The 18478-nt window shown below is 49.4% G+C and overlaps 1 protein-coding gene across 6 annotated transcripts; it reads left to right on the forward strand.

Moving 5' to 3' along the window:
• Positions 1-465: 465 nt before the first annotated feature.
• LOC138447273 (galectin-9B-like) lies at positions 466-14480 on the forward strand. 6 transcript variants are annotated; one of them, XM_069602935.1, is made up of 7 exons: positions 466-607; positions 2103-3628; positions 4972-5110; positions 10072-10163; positions 11564-11768; positions 12601-12711; positions 14212-14480. In XM_069602935.1, exons 3-7 carry the CDS (start codon positions 5036-5038, stop codon positions 14215-14217), a joined length of 489 nt encoding a protein of 162 aa, XP_069459036.1. In that variant the 5' UTR covers positions 466-607; positions 2103-3628; positions 4972-5035; the 3' UTR covers positions 14218-14480. The 6 variants fall into 6 exon arrangements, 4 of the variants coding, with proteins under 4 accessions (XP_069459036.1, XP_069459035.1, XP_069459033.1 ...); XR_011259762.1 differs by lacking the exons at positions 466-607; positions 2103-3628 and adding exons at positions 4696-4785; positions 13334-13504 and having other exon boundaries at positions 12601-12864; XM_069602934.1 differs by lacking the exon at positions 2103-3628 and having other exon boundaries at positions 516-679.
• Positions 14481-18478: the final 3998 nt, after the last annotated feature.

The raw sequence follows: 18478 nt of genomic DNA on the forward strand, positions 1-18478 counted from the left end.
CCAGCTGCCCGGGCCCCACCAAGCAGCTCTGTTTCTGTCTGGACCCGCAAGAGACAGCCACGTTCTCAGGAACAGTGACGTCTAGAAGCTCCCTGCAGTATGAGTGTGGTCAGGATCTCTGAGCCGACATGAACCTCTATGCACTATTGGATCTCAGTGCAGATCACAGGAGGCCAACAGAGGGGAAAGGACCCTGGGTGGGGAGCACCCACTTCTACCCTCTCCTCCCCTGCCTACCTTTCTCCCTGTTTCTAAACCTACATCATCTCCTGGATCCTCCCCCACTGAATAACAGTCTAGTTGCTTTGGTTTCTATATATTTTTAAGTTCTCCGGGTGTAGTGGTCGTCCTGGCCCGTGTGTAAAGTGACAGTGGCCACAGATGCGGTGGAGAGATGGCCTTCAGGGACACCCAGTCTACTTACAGACACCAGGGAGTTCCAGGGCTGGGGGTGGGGTGCGTCCCAGTGGACAGGAAGCAGCTCTGGGGCTCTAAGAAAACAACTCCTGCGGTGAGAGAGGAGGGGAGCAGCAACCTGAAAAGAACATGGAAGGGCAGACCAGCTTCTCCATGACCATCTCCTGGGTGCTGCTCAGGACGGCAGCGGGTGAGCATCCCCAGGATTCCTGCATCTGACAAATGTTTACTGAGCTCACTGTGGGTGCCTCTACTGTTCTAAGTAAGAACTGGGAAAATGATGATTGTTTTGCATGAAGGGAGCAGGGCTTCTGGGGTGGGTAACAAGCCAGCATGGCAGCAAGGGACATACTCTAAAGATGGCCTCTCTGTGCTGAACCATTTACTAGTTGGATGACCTCAAGCAACTTACTGTCCCTCTCTGGGCCTCAGTTTCTGTATCTATATAATGGGGTTAATCCTGGAGTCACTGCCCAGATCTGGGGGAAAGACGAAGTGAGCTTGAATGAAGGTTGAGAGAGCTTAAATGGTGTCTGTCCCACTGCAGGAGCTCTGAAAGTGTTTAGAGTTGTTAGGAGACTAGGCACAGCAGAGAAGGCCTCCTGAGGAGGTGTCAGCTCTCTGAGGGGCAAGAGAGCAAGGCAGGGCAGGTCAAAGGAGTTTGAGAAGGGGCCATCTCAGGTGTTAGGGGGAGCTGGGTGCCAGCTGGGAGCCAGCGTGAGGAATCCCGCCCATGGCATAGGTCATGAGGAAGGAAGCCGGACAAAATGCAAAGGCGTGATCTGGGTTCTGGTGTTCCTCCTGGGTTCCTGAACATCTACCCCCCAAAACCAGAGTCTGCCTGCCTTATTGTACTGTGTTTTCCACTCTTTTGCCTCTAAAAGGAATTAACTTAGGGCTCCAGTTTACAGTCTCTTGCATATAAAAAGAATGTTTCAGCTCTAACCCCACTGATGGCTCTCTAACTTGCCTGACAGGTTCCCCGGGACTTTTTACAACTTGCGAATTGTTTACAGCCCCTCAACAGGGAGAGGCACAAAGCTTAAAGCATCTTAAAGATACAGAGCCTTTTCTAAAGAGCTAAAAATCATATCGGTGATGGGTTTCACTGTTGACTCAATGACTGCTGCCAGGCCTCCATATTCTTTTTCTTTTAGGTACCTGAAGGATATTAATCAATGTAATTGGGATATAGAAAAAGGAATATAGTAGTTTTGATGTTAGCAACACTAGACTTTTGAGTTAATTACTTTTCTCTTTGTTAAAAAATCACTGTACTTCTTTCATTGTTATGAATTGTTGTATCCTTGCTATGTAAGAATGTAACTTTATTTAGTGCCTTCTGAGAGTGGCACCAGACTTTGGGAAGAACAACACTGTTAGGGCCAATAAGTCTTCTGGTTGACAAACCCTTACCAAAAAAGGGCCATAAAATGCTAATTGGCCTTCTGGCCAGAAGATGATATAAATCACCTAAGACTTGTATATACAACTAGGTGTGCAGAGAAAAAGCCTGGTCTCGATGAGAGTCAGGGCTGTTGACAATGCATAATTTTATATTATCCATTGATCTCTATGTACAAAAAAAAGGGGTATAAAAGGCCTTTCTGGACAATAGAGGATGGGCCAGTCACTGGAAAGACTGGTTTCCCCCGTGTGGTCTATTCTCCTTCTCTCCTTTTTAGGCTGAATTCCCATCTGGAGCGGGGAGGCTCACCATGTCTACTTACTTGCCCTGGCTTCTAAGATCCGTGAGAGAGGAAGCCCAAGGCGGGGCACCCTCCGATATTCAAACGGGCACCGGTGGCCTACGTAGATGGTGCAAACTTCTTCTCCTGAAGTTTTATTGGTTTTCCACGTAAACCAAGTTATTCAGCCTCTTTTTTCCCCACTAAATTTTCCTGCTATACTATTATTTCCTAATCTTATATTTTTGAATAAATAAGATTTCCTCACCACGCCATCTCCCCTTTGAATTTCCCTGGATCCACTGGGGCTGGACCCCGGCAGGTGCTCGTGAACTGTGGGCTGCAGAGGGCTTCCTTCTGCACCTTTTGACTTCCAGTGTGGAGGCCCCATCACAGGATGCCTTGTTTAAACCAGGGGTCCCCCACCTTCAGGTCATGTACTAGTGTTGGTCCAGGGCTTCTTGGGATCCAAAATCACTGCAGGTGGTGACTGCAGCTATGAAGTGAAAAGATGCTTGCTCCTTGGAAGGAAAGCTATGAAAAACCCAGACAGCATTTTAAAAAGCAGAGACATCGCTTTGCCAACAAATACTCATAGTCAAAGCTATGGTCTTTCCAATAGCTGTGTACAGATGTGAATGTTGGCCCATAAAGAAGGTTGACACCGGAGAACTGATGCTTTTGAATTGTGGTGCTGGAGCAGACTCTTTGAGAGTCCCTTGAACAGCAAGGAGATCAAACCAATCAAACCTAAAGGAAATCGACCTGGAATATGCATTGGAAGAACTTGTGCTGAGGCTGAAGCTCCAGTACTTTGGCCACTTGATGCGAAGAGCCCATTCATTGGAAAAGGCCCTGATGCTGGGAAAGATTGGAGGCAGGAGGAGAAAGGGACGACAGAGGATGTGATGGTTAGATAGCATCACTGGCTCAATGGACATGAATTTGAGCAAGCTCCAGGAGATAGTGTAGGACAGGAGCCTGGCACGCTGCAGTCCATGGACTTGCAAAGAGTCAGACATGACTTGACGAGTGAATGGCAGCTTCCAAGTAGTCTGATGATGCCAAAGTGTGTTTCCTGGAAATCTAGCTGTCTCTGAGTCTCCCTGGGCTCTGAGAATTAAAAAAACAAAACAAAACAGTATTTATTGAGTTATGGTTCAAGTAAACACATGGACTCTAGTCTGTTGGATGAGTTTTTATGTTGTAAACAGCTGTGTGACCATCATCCGGGTCAAGCTCCAGGACATATCCAGCACCCAGATGATTCCTTCGGGTTCCTCCCAGTTGTTGCCCCCATGGGTCATCACTTTTCTGACCAATTGTTGGATTTTATCTAATAAAAGACTCCAGCCTGTGCTCACTCGTGCCTGGCTCCTGTGCACAGCTATGAGTGTCTCTGATGATCATGCCTATATCTTTGGCCCCTTTTTATTGCCAAGGCCTAGTCCACTGTGGTCACATCATTATTCATTTTTCCTTTCTGTTGCTCATGGACAGCGTGATTCCAGTGTGGGGCTACGGTGAGTGAGGCTGTTATGCATGCATGCATATGTTTTCATCTCTCTTGGGTAAACATCTAGAAGCAGAGGAGCCTGGACACAGTAGAGGCAGAAGACCCACCAACAAGTCTCCAACCCGCTTGCATTTTATACTCCAACCTGCACTGAATGAGAATTCAATGATCTTTATCCCAGTAGATGAGGTTATGGTCCCCGTGTTCCTGGTGTCAAACAGGATTGCATAGCATTTCCCCTTCTTTTCCCCCTTTCTGCTTCAACTGTGCCATCGGCCGCTTAAATCCGGTCACATTGTGGTTGGTCAAGGAATGTAGTGGGGACGGAGGGTGGACAGACGAGGCATGTGTGCACAGTCTATGGGAACATCTCAAATAAGTCAGTCTTTGCAAATTCTGGGGCACCGAGGCAAGCCCAAGAATAGAGAGAGGTGCAGACAGGTTCTCAGCCCCAGGGCACCTGCTCCACACTCAGTACCTATAGGCCCCTCAGCTGCTTGTCCTGGCTGGACATGGGTCCCGTCTCTAGCACACGGTGGGGGCCTACTTAATCTCCGCGAAGTCTGTTGTTGCTGTGTACTTCCTCCCCAAACCCTTTCCGACAAAAGCTGATCCTGAGTCTCTGTTTCAGTCAAACGTTTCCATTAACAAGGTACTGGAACCAATTAAAGACAGTTTTCAATATATTGCCTCCAACTCAATGTCACTTGGAATATTCTATTATGTCTGAGATGTCTCTGATCCCCATTCTAAAGCCCAGAATCAAGAGAGAAGAGAGAGAAATTCACAGAGAGGAGGGGTCAGAAGTTCCCGGGGCATTATTATGCACAAAGATAAGGGAACCTCCACCACCGGCTTTTCTTTTGCAAAACATTTCTTTTTATATGATTGTGCTTTTAGGTGAGGAGTAGAATTTTAAAGGGGAGGAATACCTTTTGAAGAAGTGGAGTAGCCTTATATGGCTCAAGCTGTCACTAGTGAGCTGTGTGACCTTGGATATGACCTGTAGATTCTCTGAGCCTTAGTTTCCCGGTCTGCAAAATGGGTATAACTAGGCCTTCCTGCAGCACTGCCACCCCATGCCCAGGCAGCGCCCCATCACACACGCTGTTGTCTGGACATGACACAGCCCCACGCTCAGGAGCAGTGTCTTCTAGAAGCTGTGTATGTGGTGAGAATGTCTGATCCTACGTGAACTATTCTGACTTGGGGTAGAGGGTAGGAGGAGAGCAGAGGGGAGAAGGCCCTGGGAGAGGAGCACCCACTTCTGTCCTCCATTTACCTCCCTACCTTACTCCTTCCTCTAAACTGACTTTCTCCTCCTCCTGGCTCCTCCCCACTGAATAACAGTTAAATTGCACTGAATTCTGTATCTTGGTGAGTCATTCCTGTTGCAGAAGTCTACCTGGACAGCATGCAAAGCGAGAGTGGTCACGAAGGCATTGAAGAACTGGCCTTCAGGGACACCCAGCCTCCCTACATAAACCTTGTGAGTTCCAGGGCTGGGGGAGGCCTCGGCCAGGGGGACGCAGCTCTGGGGCTCTGATAAACAAGCTCCTGCTGGGGTTACAGGAGGCTGGGGGAGGCCTCGTTCCAAAGAGAACAGACGAAGGGCAGACACCAGCCAGGGCGGCCCTGCCCCCACTTCTGCCTGTGCCCATCTCCTCAGTGCCGCTCAAGGCCAAGGGGCACCAGGATTTGTGCGTGGGACAAATGTTTCCTGAGCTTCCTCCTGATCTCTCTCCTGTTCTGGGTGCTCAGTGGGGGAAGAAGAGTCTAAGTAATAAATAGAACAGTGAATTTCCATTTTTATTTTAACATGAAGGAGGATAAACATCTTCCGGGCAGGATAACAATGGAACATGGCACTTCAGGGCACTTACTTGGAAGATGACCTCCCTGGGTTCAGCCATTTATTAACTGGTTGACCTCAAGCAAGTTACTTTACCTCCCTGGGCCTCAGTTTCTGCTTGGGTCTAATGGGAATAATCAAGTCACCACCCAGAGCTCGGCTAAGGATCAAGCAGGGTAGCATGTTGAGAGAGTTTGAAAGGTGTCTGCCCCACTGTGGGGGCTCTGAAAGTGTTTAGAATTGTTAGGAGTCTGGGCGCAGGAGGAAAGACCTCCTGAAGAGATATCTGGCATCTGAGGGTTGAGAGAGTTAGCCAGGGCAGGTCAAGGGTGTCTGAGAAAGACTGTCCCAGGAAGGGGGAGTGGGCTGCCCCTGCACTGTGAGGTGCAAAGGGCTTTCTTCTGGGCACTTTTACCCCCCGTGTGGAGGTCTTGTCATAGGCAGCCTTGTTTAATCCCGCGGTCCCCACCTCCAGGCATGGACTGGTGTTTGTGCATGGCCTGGTAGGCAGTGGGCTGCATGGCAGGAGGTGAGCAGCTCATGAGCTAGTGACGCTCCATCTGTATCTATAGCCACTCCCCATCACTCACATCTAGCCAGCTTTGGAAAAATTGTCTCCGTGAAACTAGTCCCTGGGGCCAGAAAGACTGGGACAGCTGGTTTAAACCCTTATCATCTCCACAACATATATGTATTACTGAGGCTCACAGATGTGGAGGCCACTTGTAAGGTTCCCAGGTGATAAGGGCTGAGGAGGGAGTTGTCTTGATTTCCCCCATCCTGGGGGAAGGTGTTGTCCACAGAGAGCACCCTGGGGGAGGAAGAGGCTGGCAGGCAGCAGGACTTTCTGAGCTCACGGCATCCTGGCCTGGCCCTGCAGTACAAGCCTCTCCTGGGCTCAGGTTCCTGAGAGGCTGGGCAGATGGGCTGACAGAACCCTTCGTGGGGAGGGATGCATGGGGCATCAGGTGCTGGGGAGCTGCTCGGTCCCCACTCAAGCCCACCTCCCCTGGAGCCCTGGCGTGGCCTGTGTGCTCCGTGCAATGACCAGTGCCCTTCAGCCCGTCTAGTGAGGGCTCCTGGTGGGGCAGGAGGAAGCTGGGCTGCCTGGTGGGTGCCTCCACGGCGGTCTGAGTCAGGATGTGTCACCTGGGTCTTGTTCTCCATCAGATGGGGAACCCGGAGACGCTTCCAGGTTCAACCCGTTTATTACTCTGATGACATGTTTTTACTCTCTAATCCTTGGATTCAAAAGCCCAACTATAGACAGGTCACGTGACTTGGTGACATCAGAGCTGCCAGCACAGGGAGTCGGGAGGCCAGCTTAATCTGTGAGGCTATAAATCCAACATAAAAACCCATCTTGCTGGGTCAGAGGAAGCAAAGGCCTGTGCTGGTCTTTCCTGCTAAGATCACACATACACATGCACGCACAGAGGGGCCATCGGCCACACCAGGCTTAAACCATACAAATGTATTTCCTTACAGTTCTGAGGTTAGAAATCTAAAATCCAATGTCAGCAAAGCTGTTTCCTTCTGGAGCCTCAGGGAAGAATGTGTCGTTGTTTTTTCCAACTTCCAGAGGCTGCCCGCTTGCCTTGGCTTGTGGCCCCTTCCTCCTCCTGCGATTTTTTTTTTCTTCTGTATCAGGGCTCAGTTGTGGCACAAGGCACCTTCATTTTGGCCCGTGGGCTCTCTAGCTGTGGCCCATGTGGGATCTTAGTTCTGCAACCAGGGATCTAACCCTCAGTCGCGGCATTGGAGGCAGATACTTAACCGCTGCTGGACCCCCAGGGAACTCTTCACTTGACTCCTTCTCTAAAGCCGCAGCTTCTTGCTTCTGCTGTCACATCTCCTACAACTGACTCTCCTCCTCTGCCTCCCTCTTTGCAGACCCTGAGACGATTGAGCCCACGCAGATATTCCAGACAACCCCCCCCGCCCCCCACCCCCCAATCTCAGGATTCTTATTCATACCTGCAGAGTCCCTGTTGCTGAGTAAAGTAACATATTCACAGCTTCTAGGAATTATAATGTTGACAATTTTGGTGGGGAAACGGGAGAGGGTGTAATTACTCGGTCTACCATAACCTTCTTGGAGTCAATAAATATTAGTGGTTTCTTTGAATCTTTCCAGAAAAGTTTAATTTATATTTAGTAAATATATGTATATAGCAACTCCTACCCATTTGAAAAATAATACAGAGGGCAATATTACTTATCAGTTCTCAAAGTGGTCCCTTCTTCCTCTTTTCTTGTGAAGTCTCCCTAGAATCTATTGTGTGGAAATACCATTAATTTCACCATTTTCTTCCTGGTGGACTTCTGGATTCATTTCCAATTGTTTGCTATTAGAACGCAGTTATGAGTAATCTTGTCTTTGGATTATACTCAATTTGAAATCATCTTGTGTTTCAGAATGTGAGGGCACCATTTAAGACATTAAAATCCCATGAAGTTTTTTTTGGGGGAATCATTCCTTAAGATTAACCTGTACTGCCTGCCCTCATGATCCACACTGGGCTTCCTCCATCCTGCCTTCCTTCTGAGCCCTGAGGACCCCTCCTATCACTCTATACCTTAGTGTGAATATGCTTGAGGGAGGAGCCCATGCTGCCAGGTGGATACATTTTCAGCCTTGTCTCTCCTGATGGTGAGAAAGGCTCTTAGGGGGATTTCAAACTCCAACAAATGAGGGGATTCAGGCAAGAGCACCATGCTAGTCAGCCTGTGGTAGGCTGATTCTACTTCTCCAAAATCACTGACATGGATTTTGACAGAAAGATCTCAGAGATGCAGAGATGTTGTGATTTGCTTAATGTCACCAAAGTTTTTAATGGCAGAATTCAGACCAGGTCGACCGGCGGGCCACAACAGACACCTCTGCCCAAGGTCCATGGAGAGCACAGTCTATCTGAGTGCGGTTCAGGCATCACTGGTTATCTCCCAGGGGCAGCTGTGCACACTGGGCTCGGAGGGGCTTCCCTGGATTCTGAGTGGTCCTACAACCAAAGGATAGGGACTAGGACTGAATTGAGCTGGTGTGGATTTTTTTTTGTTTGTTTGGCCTGCAGACTGTTTAACTCATTGCCAAAGAGAAAGTATAATACAGAGATATTAGTATCATAAACAGCACATACCAGTCACTCAGTTTCAACTCATGGAGTATCTGCTTTATCTCTGCCCAGCTCTACTTTCCTTTCCACCCATGGATTGTTTTAAAGCAAATTTAGGTATATCAATCCAATGCAAATCTTTCATTATATGGCTCTTATAACAAAAGAAACCTACTACAATATTTTTGAAAGCATTTCACCCCCCAAATTAGAAAGTTTTACAGAAGAAAAACGTCAGATTTCTGTCTTCTCCTGAAGACTTGGAAGCTCTGACAGCACCGGGCCTGGAAGGTAATCGGGTCACAGCCGAGTGGCCACTGCTCTTTAGATGAGGGGGATGATGCCTCCTTTGCTGCAGTCTCCACCACTTCCGACTGCCCGCTACCTGGCCAGCTCAAATATGCAAATCACCTGTCTGGGTCCTCTAAGCATTTAATCTTTGTAAAATATTACTTAGAGGAGAAGGTAGAAAATACTTCAACAGTGTGGAAATGGAAAATTGACTTGGAGACACAGCTGTGCTGAAGGCAGTTTGTAGAACCACATTAGATAGAAAGCATTCTGGAAGGATGCGCCAGTCTCTCCCCACAGACATTTTCTCACTAATCATCAATGTCACCCAGAAGCTGGGACTTGTTCTCATTTCATGGATGAAGAAACTGAGGCAAAGAGAAGTTAAATAAGCTTCCCAAGTAATAAATAAGCATTCCTCAGGTAATGAGCAGCAGCATCAGGATTCCAACCTGAAGGATGCCTGACTCTAAAATGAAGCATCTTCACCATAACCCTGGGTGCTTAAAGAGGCTCAGGAAAGAGAACATGACAAGGTGATGGGGCCCAGGTGCGTGGAGATGCCAGTGAGGACTTGGGAGGCTTCCTGGAGCCTGGAGGAAGGATGGGAGCCCAGGAGTAGGAGCAGAAGAGGGTGCTGCAGAGAGCACCTGGGAAAGAGGCACTTTCTGAGTCTGTGAGGGGACAAAGGTCAAGGTCAACAATGTTCTCTGGGTGGGGTGGGCAGGACGGGGAGGATGACCTACCTCTTCTTGGCCTGCTCAGCTGAGCAGAAGGTTTATCCTCGAGGACAGGTGGGTGGGTCTCTTTGGTCCATGGTGGACCCCTAGTCCCCAGCCAGGACTTGGGTCTTTAGCAGTAGCTTGGCTTGGGGTCCAGCCACCCCCCTCTCTCCCCTGGTTCCTTCCCATCTCAGGGCTGTGGACTCGCCACTTCCTCCTTTGCCAGCTGCCAATGTGACCTTGTCACCTCCTCTCAGAGCCTGAGGGGCTCCTTGTCCCAACCTCAGAATATCTGTGTCACTTCCTCGCTCCAGGGCTGGAAGGTCCGTGGAGCTGAGGCTCCTTCTGTCCTGTTCGTGGCTGCACTGGGTCCCTAGGCTGCTGCCCCACACCCAGGCCAGCCCCGGCCAGGGCTGATGAGGATGGAGAGAAGGAGGCAGGCCAACTGACCACTGTCTCCTCTCCACAGCCTATTCCCTTCACGGGGAGGATCGAAGGGGGTCTCCAGGATGGACACAAGGTCACCGTCATGGGGCGTGTTCTTTCCACAGACGAAAACAGGTACTGGGAATTGTTGTCTCTCTCGGCCTCACCGCTGAGTGAACCAGGGTGCTGTCAGCCAGATGGTCCATCCTGTATCCTACAAGCTGCCACCACCCTGTTCAGGGGATGGGAAGGGCCTGGCCCTGCCAACAATGCTCAGCGCCCCCTACCACCTACCTGTAGCATCCGGGGCACCATTAACCAGACTCCGCAGAGACAGGGGGAATGTAGGCTCACAGTCTAGGGAGGGAAGCAGGCCAGCCCAGAGGTGGAGTCTGGGACTGAACTTCGTATACAATGACCCAGAGCTCGAGCCCTGAAGCCAAAAGAAACCCCAGATAAACAAGCAAAACAAAGCACTCTGCTGGTAGAATGTCCACTGAGGGCCGCCCGTGGGTGTGGGGCGGAGCCTGGTTCTGTGGTGATGGCGTGTGAGCCAGACGTGCCGTCTGACTGTTTTGTTTTATTTGGGAGCCTAAGTGATCCCAAGAAGCAGACTGGGAACCACACGGGGACTGAGTTGAGGCAAGGTGTTGGGAGAGAGATGCTCATTGGATAATTCAGGCTAGACCTTGGTTAGGGGACAGGCATGAGCTCCATCTGGGGAAAAGCAGAAGAAGGACGTATTGCATCGCTTTGGAGAGCTAGGCCCCTTGGAAGCTCCTTTTGTTTTCCCTCCTCACCTGATAGTTTCAGCTATAGCCAAAAGAGGTGGAGATGGTGAGGGGCTTCCTCTGAGGTGAGATGGAAACAAGAGATACTTATTTAGGGGTGCCCTTAGATCGTTTCAGTTGTCCTCCCTGAAGGAAGGCAGTCACCCCTTTGGTGCATGGGGCAGTGTGAGGATAGCATGGTCCTGGGGCATTGCAGACGACAAACGGGGCAGATCTGGGGTCAGGGTCCAGGCCTGCTGACCTCTCTCAGGTCAGGTGGGCACACGACATCCTCTGAAGAGGGACACACACACACTCTGAGGTCCCCATGCCCAGAGACCTAGGGTTTTTTCTGCGTCTCCCCTTTAGACACCATCTCTGTAGGTGTCCCATCAATACACTTGTTCTTTCCATTTGTCCTCTTTCCCAACTCAGCAGACACAGGCTGACCTCCAGGGAGCCACCACTTGGCCCCCAAGACTCTCACTTCTAGGCACATTCCTCTACTTCCATCTTGGACACAAATTTCTTTACCCATTTCCTCCTTACTTTTAGAAGACCACACGGTAAGGGCAAAATGTGGTAACTGCACAAAACACACAGTGCAAATTCGGTGAACCAAAGGGATGGGACGAGACTAGGGATGGGTACCAACCGGCCACGCAGGTTGTATGCAGGCTCCCAGACAATGTCCGTGAGAGTGAGCACTTCCTGTTCCCACCTTTGGCAGTAAGCCAGGATACTGTCTGATGTTCCTTGACCTAGGTTTCAAGTGGACTTTCAGACGGGCATCAGTGACACAAACAACGTTGCCTTCCACTTCAACCCTCGGTTTGAAGGAAGCGGGTATGTGGTCTGTAACACGATGCAGCTAGGAAACTGGGGGCCGGAGGAGAAGAAGATGCAGATGCCCTTCCAGAAGGGGAGTCTGTTTGAGATCTGCTTCAAGGTAGACAGCTCCTCGTTCAAGGTGAGTGGGAACTCTCCTCTCCTCAGCTGTCTGTTCCCCAGCCCCATAAGGTGCTGTGAGCAGCCTGAAATAGTCATGTGAGCAACACTTTGTACAGAGAAGAGGACTGTTACCTGTAAGGCCGCAGTCTCCTTACACACGTTCACCTCCTTACACACCTTCACCTGTTGCTTCTTTCACTCTGGAAGTAAGCACTGGAGAAGTCACCGTGATGCTCTTTGGCCTCCTGGGCCTTCAGTCCAAGTTATTTCCATTTCTCTGTCATGGCCCTTCTTCCACTCCAGGTCCCTGGGAATATTTGTTTTTCTGTTACCTTGTTGCTGCATTTATCCAGGTGTTATTAAAGACTTAGTTCTGCCTGGCATTGCACATTGGTTTTGCAAGCAGAGCGGTGTCTCTGAGCTTGGGGAGATGGGAGAGGAGCTGAGTACATCTGTGTCTTTTTTCTCTGTGTGAACATGAATGTTCCCACCCCCCCATCACACAACCTGAGATCACTTCTTCTCTGCTCCCCGTGGACATTTGCATGTATTTTTCAATAACACCACAGGAGAGCTGAGACAAGAAAGACAGACCCACTGTGATGAACACACACCAGAAGAATGAAGAAGCCAAGGACTAGAGTCAGGTGGAGGTTGCCCTTCGATGCACTTAGCGTCCCGAGCATGTTCGTGCAACTCGCACAGCTCTGCAGGCTGTTGCCCTGACCTACTGGGGGTTGATGTAAGAACTAGATACAGGTCTGAATGTCTGGGAGCAGGGGTCCCAGCAGCACGGGTGTGCTCCCACCTGGTCCTGGACCCCCTCCTGCCATGTGCGCTCATCTCAACAGGTGACGGTGAACGGGAGCATCTTCCTGGATTATGCACACCGTTTGCCCTTCGAACAAGTCAACGCCATCTCCATCGGTGGCTGTGTGCATGTGTCCTATATCAGCTTCCAGGTGAGACTCCACCCAGCACTCGTCCCCAGGGGCTGGGTGTGGGGCCCCGTCCCCTGTGCGGGTCCTACTGTGTGAACCCAAAGGTGCCAGCCAGTCTCGTCTCCAGGTGCTTCTGGGTTCACACCTCTGGCTGCCCCAGTCTGTCCTTCTTGTGTCACTGTCTCTGTCTGGGACACCCGCTCAGCCTCCAGGCTTCTTGTCTCTGTGACTCTCTGTCATTCCCCTGGTGAGGAGGCCCTGTGCTTCTAGAAAGAACCTGGAATCACACTGAATCCAGCTCAGATCCCCGGCTCTGCCATTTTCATCGTCTCGGGAATCTTAGATGAGTGACTTCACCTCTCCCAGCCTTAGTCTCTTCACCTGTGGAATGAGCAATATCGGCCGCCCCACAGGTCATTGTATGAGTTCAGTGAGACCATACACATCGAAGGGCACAGTATATCCTTTCTGTGGCCATTCCCGGGTTTATTTGACCTTCTCTGTGTATTATAATTTCTGAATGTGTTAGCAACATCTGAAAGGTCAGGACCAATTTTGCAAAATGAAAGAGTTCTGGAATTGGATGGTGGTGAGTTTTGCACAACCACAGGCATGGACACGGAACTGTAGGCACACTCGTGAGTGTGCTTGTTTGCTTAGTCATGCCTGACTCGTTGTGACCCCGTGGACTGGAGCCCGCCAGTCTCCTCTGTCCATGGTGCTTCTCCAGGCAAAACTACTGGAGTGGGTTGCCAGGCCCTCTCCAGGGGATCTTCCCAACCCAGGGATCAAGCCCAGGTCTCCCTCACTGCAGGTGGGTTCTCTACAGTCTGAGCGAGTACACTGAAGATGGTCAATTTTACGTGATGTGCATTTCACCACTGTTTAGCAAAAGAGGTCAGGTAGATTTCTTCTTCCTCCTGAAGAGGGAGAGGTCCCAGGAGACTGATCACCTCAAGGATGCTGACTAAAAAATTCCAGAATGGCTGATTTAGACTACATTCCTGGGGAAGGTCAAAGCTACAGTTAGGTCAGGTGTTACACCTAGGCTTGGTATCATGGGCTTCAACAAAAGTGAGGCCATTTTGAACCTGTGGTTTTCTCTTTAACTATGCCCCACTTTGTAGCAAACTCTCAGCCTAACCCAAAGATAAATTCAGACTGTAAGGCATCAGCATCACTCTCAGCTACCGATATAGAGTCCCCACAGCTTTGTTCACCCTTGGTGTGGTCTCCATGGGCAGGACTGTTTGCTTAATCCCTCTGACATGTGTAACCCAGCAGGACCCTATGGGGGCATCCTGGGACAGCCCTATGACCCATGAGTATTATAAACCTTTAGCCTCCTAGGCCTTCCCCAGGTTCCAAGGATTAAATATAAGTGAGCAAATGCAGAAGCAAAGGGTAACAGTCAAGCAAAAGAGTGATAATAGGTTAACATTAGACACCATCAGGGACCTTTAGTTCCTCCTTAAGAACTATAGGCAGTATCTGAACCAAATTCTTGGTGCTGTTTTACAGATATAGAAACCCCTACCGTGTGGAAGATGTTCACTGCATGGTGCTCACATGGTCTTAGAACTCAGAAGCTTGATGATATTGGCTCCCGATTACCTCATCACCAACCAATCAGAAGACATCCACTAGCTGATCACACACCCCTCACCCTCTCCCTCACCCTGTGTTTAAGACCATTTCCCGGAAAGTCATCATGGAATTTGGGGTTTTTAAGCTTGCCTGGGCTCCTTGCTTGGTACCTGCATTAAATGCTGCGCTTTCCTTCATCATAACCCTGTGTCAGTAGGTTGGTTTTACTGTGCGTGGATGAGTGATAGTAAGTGGAGGTAAATCTGATCTAGATAGTGACGGATGGACTGGAAATTCTGATGATGAATTCATTTGAAAGATTCCTTTCTTTAGCAATGTATGGGGGGCTACAGAGTGGAGCTTTCTCTTTCCTAGTCAGTGGCAGAGAAAAAGAGAGGAAAAGAAGGAGAAAGGGTGTCATGTTTAGTTAAAGTGTGAAGACTTGATCCGTTCTCTCGGGCCCAGGCAGCCTACCTGAACGTCATCTACTGCTCTTCCCCCTCACTCTCATTCTGAAGTCTCCATCACTTGGACAGGACCAGGGGTCATGTGGGGTCTTCTTCAGTTGTGAGACATTTATCCAGGATTCAAGAGCTTGACTGTCATCCATGCAGTTGGGATGATCTGGTACAATCCCTTTCAAGGAGGTTAAAGGGAAGATTTTGCTCTTAGTGATTCCAAATCAGATGGTAGAAGACAACTGGGACTGAGTTTGGTGAGTTGTAGTCAGACCTAGTGCCCTCCAAGCCTCAGGTCACTCAGTGCTCACGACAGTCATATCAAAGGAGGCCCGTGATTAGCTCCATCTCACAGATGAGGAGAGACCGAAACTTAGAGAGTGCAGGGGAGCAAGGTTGCCACCCCTACATGTCACTTTGGCCTGAGTATTCATTTAGGCTGATTCTTCTCAAGAAACTGAAGACTCAAAGCTTTTCTTTTACCTCCTCCACAACACGGGTTTGCAAAGAGTCGGACACGACTGAGTGACTGAACTGAACAACTGCAGCAAAGAATGCAGACAAAGGACCTGTTGCAGAAATAGAGCCGCGATCAGAGGTATTTACAGAAGAACACAGTGAGGTGTGGAGATCAGAGTCCACTCTGCACCCAGCAAACACGACATACCGAACACTGACTTTTCTGTGAATAGCCTTCCTCTTCTTTGAAGTCCCCAACCATTGCCCTCAACGTCCTCTTGTGATTTTAGCTGAAGGTGGTATTTAAAGTGATGGTTTTGACCATTTTGGTGGGTAGTTCTCCTGGGTCTCTCCTATGTATGCAAGGGTTACTATATGTTTGTTAGATTTTTTTCCTTTTAATATGTCTCATGTCATTCTGATCTTAGACCAGCCAGAAGAACCTAGAAGGGTAGAGGAAAATTAATTCATTCCCCAACATTCATGTTGTCACTTGTGGCAGAATTCACTTCCTTTATAGGGCTGAACAATATTGCATTGTATGAATAGACCTCATTTTGTTTATCTAGTCATCCACTGATGGACACCCGTGTTGCTTCTATCTCGTGGCTCTTGTAAATAATACCAGGTACATGGGTGTACACATCTCTCATCAAGCCTCTGCTTTCAGTTCTTTAGGCTATATAGCCAGACATGGAATTGCTGGCAGTGGTAGGTTGCTTCGGTTGTGTCTGACTTTTTGCGACCCTGTGGCCTGTAGCCTGCTAGGCTCTTCTGTCCATGGGATTCTCCTGGCAAGAGTACTGGAGTGGGTTGCCATGATCTTCTCCAGGGGATCTTCCTGACCCAGGGGTCAAACCCAGGTGTCCTGCATCACAGGCAGATTCTTTCCCATCTGACCCAGATGTGGAATTGGTGGACCAGATGGTAACTCTGTGTTTAGTCGTTAAAGGAACATCGTACTGTTTTGTAGTGTCAGTCTCAGACTATGTATAGAGATGCTCTCTGTTCATGAGCACCGTGGGCACTCACGTGGGTCTTTACTACTCATGGGAGCCTCAAAGACATTAGGCCAGCTGGAGCTAGTAATGTGGCCAGATGGGCCCCTGTGGTCCTTATCACGACTTCAAGACACAGCTCAGCAACAACCATCAGGTAGCTTTGAAGAAAACGAGGATTATTACTCTCAAGCCCTAAGGGCCACATAGCACAGTGGCCAGTGGGAAGGAGGGGGTGAGAGCACAGGTTGGGGTTCTGCTTTTATTGAGGTCCAAACGTAGGATGGTTATGCAGGAACCAGGGGGCAGGAAGAGACATGTGGGGTCACTCAAACAGTTTTCTAGATTGCCCAGGGTTTTCCTGAAAGAAGAACTTGATGCATGGGGCAAGCGTGGTGGCTTATCTAGAAGCTGTCACACAGCTGGCACCGTGTTTACGAAAGATGAGTGTCTTCGAAATGGACGCTTTAGCAATCAGAAGCTTAATGCCAGTCTCTTAGGGTCAAGCACGTACACTGTGTTTCCCATCACAGCCTCACCATGTAGCATCCCACCAACACACAAAAGGCCTCCTTTCTCCTTGTCCTCATCCACACTTGTCAGGTTCTGGCTTTTTGAGAGGGTGAGGTGGCCGACACATTTAGAACAGATCCCATGGTCTACAGTGCAGAGAACAGAGAACCTCAGACAAGTGTCTGGACTTTAAATAACGGAGCTTGAGGGCTGCCTCTCACCTCAAGCCAGGTCCTGGGCAAGGGTCTCAGTGACTGCACACACTGTGATGCCAGGTTGCTGAGGTCAGCTGTGCCAGCCACTGGGTCTTGGAGACACCTCCTTTCGGTCTTTATTCATCCAAAAAGCCGCTGGCCTTTGGGTTTGGCAATAGGCCTTCCCTACAGGGCTGGAGCAGAGGCCCCTGGGCTCTCCTTTTTGGGCTGGACTCACTGTGACTCACTTCCAAATCACCTGGAGATGTCACAGTGCATGTCTTCTTGACCTCGAGCTGTCCCTGGTTCTTCCTGGGCTCTGAGAGTTTTGGGGTAGTATCTAAATTTTTAAAAGTTCACTTACTTCTTTCATTTTCCTTTGGCTGTGCTTATTCTTCATTGCTTTGCACTGGCTTTCTCTAGTTTCAGGAAGTGGGGGGCTTCTTCAGTGCCACGTGTGGTTTCTCATTGCTGAGCCAGGCTGTAGGGGTGTGGGATTCAGTATTTACAGCAAGTGGCCTCTAGAACCTGGGCTCAATATAATCGTGGCCCCGTATGTGGAGTCTCCCAGGACCAAGGATCAAACCCGCCTTCTCTGCATGGTGAGGTGGATTCTCACGCACTGTGCCACTGCACTTGGCCTGCGGTGTTTTTTAAACAGTACCTTATTGAGGTGCGGTCCATGTAAACACACAGACCCTAGTCTGCTGGATGAGTTTCTATGCCATAAACAGCTGTATGACCACCATTCAAGTCAAGCTCCAGGACATTCCCAGCACCCAGATGACTCCTTCGGGTCCCTCCCATGTGGTGCCCCTCATAAGCCATTGCTTTTCTGACCCGTTTCTGGATTTTCTGTGATCAGAATGCTCCCAGGGTGTGCTCACTTGTGTCTAGCACTGGGGCTCAACGGTGAGGTTCACTGAAGACCTTGCCTTTATCCTCAGTCTCATTTTCTTGCTGAGGGCTAGTCCATAGCAGGCAATTCAGAGGTGGCTCAGTAGTAAATCCTCTGCCTGCCAATGCAGGAGACCCAGGAGACATGGGTTGGATCTCTGAATTGGGAAGATCCCCTGGAGGAGAGAATGGCAACCTGTACCAATACTTTTGCCTGGATAAATCCACAGGCAGAGGAGCCTGGTGGCCTATAGCCCAAGGGTTTGCAAAGAGCATTCACTGTTCCCCTTCTCCTGTTTTAAACAGTGGTGTTGTTTCCAGTGAGGGGTTGTGATGAGTGAAGCTGTTAAGCACATGTACATCTGTTTTTATTTCTCTTTGGTGAATATCTAGGAGCAGACGAGCCAGGACATGTGAGAGGTAGAGGATTAACTTTATTATAATCCACCAAGTTTCCAAGGCTGTTGTATTTTACACTCCAACCTGAGCTGAATGAGTTCCAGTTGCTTCCTATTCCAGTCAATGAAGAAAAATTTCCCGTATCCCAGGTTTTGAAGAGGATTGCAAAGAATCTCTCCTTCTTTTCCCCCATTCTGTTCCAAGTATGTCATCTTCCCCTTAAATCCAGTCATATTCTAGTTGACTCAGGAATCTAGTGGGGATGGAGGGTGGATGCAGGGGG

The sequence above is a fragment of the Ovis canadensis genome, chromosome 11, assembly GCF_042477335.2.
Source record: "Ovis canadensis isolate MfBH-ARS-UI-01 breed Bighorn chromosome 11, ARS-UI_OviCan_v2, whole genome shotgun sequence".
Taxonomy (NCBI): domain Eukaryota; kingdom Metazoa; phylum Chordata; class Mammalia; order Artiodactyla; family Bovidae; genus Ovis; species Ovis canadensis.